The 6,326-nt window shown below is 39.0% G+C and overlaps 1 protein-coding gene across 1 annotated transcript; it reads left to right on the forward strand.

The window, feature by feature from the left end:
• The first annotated feature begins 820 nt into the window (after positions 1-820).
• Positions 821-2,965, forward strand: LOC128198776 (uncharacterized). The gene is made up of 2 exons (XM_052885749.1): positions 821-1,095; positions 1,946-2,965. The coding sequence occupies exons 1-2, from the start codon at positions 821-823 to the stop codon at positions 2,829-2,831; spliced, it is 1,161 nt and encodes a 386-aa protein (XP_052741709.1). The 3' UTR covers positions 2,832-2,965.
• Positions 2,966-6,326: the final 3,361 nt, after the last annotated feature.

Consider the following 6,326-nt stretch of genomic DNA (forward strand, 5'->3'; position numbering starts at 1 on the left):
AAATTCCATCATAACAGAAAAACGCTGATATCTTTGAATTAGTTTATCGGATCTTCATCGTATATAGCTAAGAACTTTCAAATTTAAAAGTCGCGTAATTATCGGCCTATTCGTTTAGAAGTTATATAGAGACACAGGAACTTTATAACCTCCTCTCCGTTCTGCCACAGAAAAGCCAGAAGTCGTGAAAAATGACATTCCTTTTGTCTACGTCCAGCACGAAACGTTTAGCGTCAACATTTCTTATTAGAACTGCTAAGATGTGGAAATGCCCTTCCGGCGTCTGTGTTTCTTGACACGTACATTAGTGGTCCTTCGCGATATATTTTCGTCCGAAATTCCTCAGTGCCTGAAGACAAAGGTCTTCGAACAGTGCGTATTGCCAGTAATGACCTATGGTTTCGAGGCTTGGTCGTTAACTATGAGCCTCATAAGAAGGCTCAGAGTTACATAGCAGGCGATGGAAGTTTGATGAGAGAGAAGTGTTGATGTTTGGAATAAAAAAGGGCTGTCCTGCAGTGGACGTCTATCGGCTGACATGATGATATGATGACAATAAGTGTTCCTTCAAGGCAAGAGTGAATAGGCATCTTCTAGGCAAGCGCTCTTCATCTTAGGCTGTGTCCCCAGTAAGCAAACTGTCAGCGGCCGACTGAGTGAGCCGCAAATTTGCAGCGAACTGAAATTTGAGTTAGCTGCAGACTCAAATCAATTTTCGTGCGTCGCAAGCAAACTTGAGAGAGTTAGCCGCTTATTTAGCCGACCGACTTAATTATCACTTTACTTTTGTTGTACGAAGGGAGTGGTTGTGTTGGTCACGATGGATATTTTTGAAGTAATTGGTATCTTAGAAGCGCTGAAAGAGGATAAAAGGAAGCACTGGGTTCACCCATTATACAAGAAAAGGTTGAGCATTGGACAATTTCACACTCTTTATCCAGAACTAAGGAAACATCCAGAAAAATTTTACGACTATTTCAATATGACTTCTCATACATTTGATGAATTGCTTAAATCTATAACCCAGTACATAGCTAAAAATAATATCACAAGAGATACATTATGTCCCGAAGAACGGCTTACTATAACTTTGAGGTAAGTAAATAATTAACGCTTTAGGATTTTAAAAAAATATGTTATTTTTATTGTAATACAAAGTCACTTTCGCATTTATAGTTTTTAATTTAACAATCACTTTTCAAAGTTACTGTATTATTTAAATTGAATTAAGAACATATATGGTAACATTAAGTTGGTAACCTGTCATTCCTCATCTTCAGTGTGGTTTGAATCGCCTCGCAATATTGCTTCTATGTCTTCTATTTCCGCTGAAGAACCTGTAGAGCTATGTGATGGACTGTTTCGAGGGTAGTTTTGCACATTTGGTGTACTGCTGCTTCCACTCGCATAGCCATACTGATGTGGGTACTGGTAGGCATTCGTCCATCCAGTTAGCATCATACCACCGTCATAATTATTATGTACACTATATTTTATATTTTTAATAATTTTCATCACTTCGAACCGAAATTCAAAATTCTGTGTTGGGGACATTGTCTTCATTTCCGGTAAAATATTTAGTAGAAAGTTCATATCTGGATCGTTTTCTCTTTTTTTTTCCATCGAGTTAATTAGGGCTTCTTGAAACACAGTCATCTTTTTTGGTCTTCTTGAAACACAGTGATCATTTTCATCTAAAATAGCGCTACTGTCGCTAGACGTCTCGGCGCTAATATTGCCAGATCTCTGGTTGCTAGCTCTAGAAACATTTAAAAACTGTAACATGTCCAAGTATGGTGTCTTGCGTTTTTTGTTGCGCCACTTCCGCTTTTGACTGAGGAATCCTTATTTTTTTCTCTGGTGTGATAGTCGCGCAAACCCTTCCATTTTTTTTGTAGGTCTTTTACTGAAACAGAAATAATCGGTAGTTCAATATTCTTTCCAGATTCTTGTCAAGTGGACTAAGTTACAGAAAAATTGCACAAGAGTTTCTTGTTGGAAAATCGACGGTATCGAAAATAATAAGTGAAACTGCATGCATTATATGGGATATTTTACAGCCACAGGAAATGCCGGAACCTTCTGAAGAATTGTGGCTAGAAATAGCAAAACGATATTATAAAAAAACCAACTATCCTAATTGTATAGGATCTATCGATGGCAAGCATATCCGTATTAGAAAACCACCAAAAAGTGGGTCTAACTATTTTAATTATAAGAAGTTCTTCTCAATTGTTCTGTTAGCCGTAGCAGATGCAAACTGTTCTTTTATAGCTATTGATGTAGGTGCTTGCGGACGAAATGCTGACAGTAATATATTTAAAGAAAGTGGTTTTGGCAAAAAATTGGCGTGTGGGTCTCTGAAGATTCCTAACTCAACTAAATTGCCTAATTCAAATGGATTGCCCCAACCTTTCGTGTTTCTTGGAGATGAGGCATTTGGATTACAAAAGCATATCTTGAGGCCTTTTCCTAATAAAAGTTTAAATAAGGAAGAGCGAATTTACAATTATCGTCATAGTCGAGCTAGGAGATGCGTGGAATGTGCATTCGGCATCCTAACAAGCAAATGGAGAGTTCTGCATACACCGATCGCTACTAATGTGAATACAACCATCGCTATCGTAAAAGCCGTTTGTATTTTACATAATTTTGTCATAGCAAGAGAACAAGCACAATATGCACATATTTCGCGACGTACCTCAACAACTCTTACAAGTTCAAGGAGCCAAATTATTACTGTATCAAATTCTGGAAAAACAACAAGAGAAAACTTTAAAAACTATTTTCTTAACGAAGGAAAGCTATCCTGGCAAGAGAAATATTTGTAAGTTGTAGCTACAGGAAGAAATAGTGTAACGGAGTGTGTAAAGCCGTAAATACTATGTAAATTATGATACTTTGTTTTATGTAGTGAGTGATACAAGTATATTGTTGAATAAATAATAAATTCATTAGAATGGAACTTACTTCTTTTTTGTTTAGTGTTTTCTTCTAAGTTTTGCCAATCATCGTATATAATTTCAGCGACTTCATTCCAATTGCTCTGCTTTAATACTCTGTTGCTGTATTCTTCACTCGACATGTTCCATATGCATGGTCTATTCTGTATTTCACTAATGAACCTTTCCGTATCAAAGGACATCTTGGATTTTCAGTGATGTGTGTGTGCGTTGAGATTAGTTAGGTGCGATGCAAAAAAACACGTCCTAACACGATGATAGCTTTTTTCCAACTATCCGAATAATCAGTTTGCGGCAAACTGAGTCACTACGCCCGGCGAACAACCAATCGCCGCCGCCGACTGGAACCGGTTTTGGTGGGAGTCGGCCGCTCACTAAGATAGTCGGCGCGCGTAACGCTGCAAACTGCGTACAGTGAGCGCAAAACTAGCAAACTGTGAACACGCCATTTGAAATATATGGAAGGGCGTACTAAACCGATACGCCGCTAACTCAGTTGGCCGCTGACAGTTTGCTTACTGGGGACACAGCCTTAGAGCTCATCATTGCTTTCCATCAGGCATGATTGTCAGGCAAGCGCAAACCTATACAACGTTAAAAAAAACAGACACGTCAAACTTTTCCCGCCCCTCTTTTATATCGAAGTTAGTCGAAAAGAAATAGCTTACCTCGTTGTCATCAACCCATATTCGGCTCACTGCTGAGCTCGAGGCTCCTCTCAGAATGAGAGGGGTAAGGCCAATAGTCCACCACGCTGGCCCAATGCGGATTGGCAGACTTCACACACGCAGAGAATTAAGATAATTCTCTGGTATGTAGGTTTCCTCACGATGTTTTCCTTCACCGATTGAGACACGTGATATTTAATTTCTTATAATGCACACAACTGAAAAGTTGGAGGTGCATGCCCCAGAGCGGATTCAAACCCACACCCTCCGGAATCGGAGGCAGAGATCATATCCACTGGGCTATCACGGCTCAGCAAGCTCACCTCACCAGAGTTTAATTTATAAATTCGACCGATGTAACACCAAAGATGACTACTAAGTATCTATTAAAACTAAAATGTAGGCAGTGGTATTTTAATTGAAATGGATTTGGTAATTCGTACTATTCGCTTATTGACGCAACCAGGTCAAATTGAAGCAACTAAAATTGTTTCTACGGCATGCAGATAGGACTGCATTGCAATCGTACATGTATTTAGCATTCCCAGCATTCAAATCAAGAGGTTTACAAGATTCGGTTACAAGTTACAAGCGAGGGCCTTTTGAACTGTGGACATGGTTAACCAATACACGGACCGTAGCGAGTAATGTTTTATGTATTTAGTTACTCGGCTACAAGTTTCTCTAACTGTAATAAAACATAATAATGTACCTAATTATGATAATTTAGTTGTAAGTAAATCGGTAAAAAGTAGTTAGGTATCCGTTTTTCTGTCAATAAATTCTGAGTGGACGTCTGAAGTTGGTAAGTTGGTAGTTATTGTGATAGATACAAGTAATATGATTATTTTTAATCGACTTTTGAAAAGAGTTACTTCCTCAGTGAGTCAGGATCTTTTATTTATTTTTATGTCAGTTCTCCGATGAATCGCAGACGCATCGACGATTTTGGAAAATTATTTTATTGTGTGAAAGGTTAAAAAGAATGCGGTCCTCATATTACGCACTAAGGTCCTCACAGCACGTTCTGGCCTATTCGCTAACTTTGGTCTACTAGCCACTTTATATAATTAACATCAAATTAATGATTATCGTAATGTCGTATTCCGTAAAACCCATTGTTTACGAAAATTACAATATCAAACACAAACGTGTGTAATTTTGATCAATTAGCAATACATTTTCCCGTATATCCATTAAAGTTAATCAATGATAAAGAATAGATCATCATCATTATCAACCCATATTCGGCTCACTGATGAGCTCGAGTCTCCTTTTAGAATGAGAGGAGTTAGGCCTTAATCCACCACGCTGGCCCAATGCGGATTGGCGGACTTCACACACGTAGAGAATTAAGAAAATTCTCTGGTATGCAGGTTTCCTCACGATGTTTTTCCTTCGCCGTTTGAGACACGTGATATTTAATTTCTTAAAATGCACACAACTGAAAAGTTGGAGGTGCATGCCCCGGGCCGGGTTCAAACCCACACCCTCCGGAATCGGAGGCAGAGGTCATATCCACTGGGCTATCACAGCTCTAATCACAGAATAGACCAGCTGCAGGCTAATTCACTACCTTTAGTATGTTAGTTGACATATACGAAATTGAGATTCTATGTAAAAATGTCATCCGAAACACTGACAACACTTTGTGGATATCATACAGTTAGTAGATATTTCTCAGTTGGCTTCATGTTTATTTAAATAGGTTGTTTATAAAGTTTTTTATAAGAAGGGAAAAGAAAAATAATGTTGTAGTATTTGGCCTAGAAGAAAAAGAAACCTCAAAAAAGAACTAAACAAAAATCTGAAGCAAGATTTAAATTACTAACTAAACGAAATTACTAACGAAATAAACAAAATCCATCGGTTAGGAACTAAAAATGAAGATAAGAACAAGTCTCGACCGGTTTTATGTCTCATCATCATCATCATATCAGCCAATGGACGTCCACTGCAAGACAGGCTTTTTGTAGGGACTTCCAAACATCACGATACTGAGCCACCTGCATCCAGCGAATCCCTGCGACTCGCTTGATGTCGTCAGTCCATGGTGGGGGGTCGACCAACACTGCGCTTACTAGTGCGGGGTCGCCATTCCAGCACCTTAGGATCCCAACGTCCATCGGCTTTTCGAACTATGTGCCCCGCCCATTGCCACTTCAATTTTATGTTTAATAGGTTGTTAATAAAGTCCAAATTAGTGAATAGGCCAGCAGGTCTAAAAGGAAACTAACGTCAATGCGTTTTATTTCGATGCACCGGCGACACAAACGCTCTCCTCGCGCTGCCAATATCATTAGCGTACGATTTACTGCTCCATATCAAAGTGTGTTAGGAGACTCCTCCATAAATACCCAGCGAAAGGTCAGCGAGGAATTTATACCGCAGATACGTGTGAGGTGATAACGTTCAATTAGTTTGATAGCTGGAATACGATTGGCGCAATCTGAACTATATCTAGAAATCTATAGAGTAAATGTCGACATACGATGCACATTAGAATGCGTTAGGCAACGTAGGTTATGCCTGGCATCAAAGATTTTATACTATTAGATATGTATATATCACTAGCGTGAGAGCCGTGATAGCCTAGTGGATAGGGTGTGGATTCGAATTCGGTCTGCGGCATGCACCTCCAACTATTCAGTTGTGTGCATTTTAAGAAATTAAATATCACGTGTCTCAAACGGTG

Source organism: Bicyclus anynana, chromosome 15 (genome assembly GCF_947172395.1).
Source record: "Bicyclus anynana chromosome 15, ilBicAnyn1.1, whole genome shotgun sequence".
In the NCBI taxonomy this organism is placed as follows: Eukaryota; Metazoa; Arthropoda; class Insecta; order Lepidoptera; family Nymphalidae; genus Bicyclus; species Bicyclus anynana.

What these genes read in the sequence shown, in the direction of transcription:
- LOC128198776 (XM_052885749.1), top strand. Translation starts at nt 821, where the DNA reads ATGGATATTTTTGAAGTAATTGGTATCTTAGAAGCGCTGAAAGAGGAT. An exon ending in CGGCTTACTATAACTTTGAG is followed by an intron (nt 1,096 to 1,945) that starts GTAAGTAAATAA and finishes TATTCTTTCCAG; the next exon opens with ATTCTTGTCAAGTGGACTAA.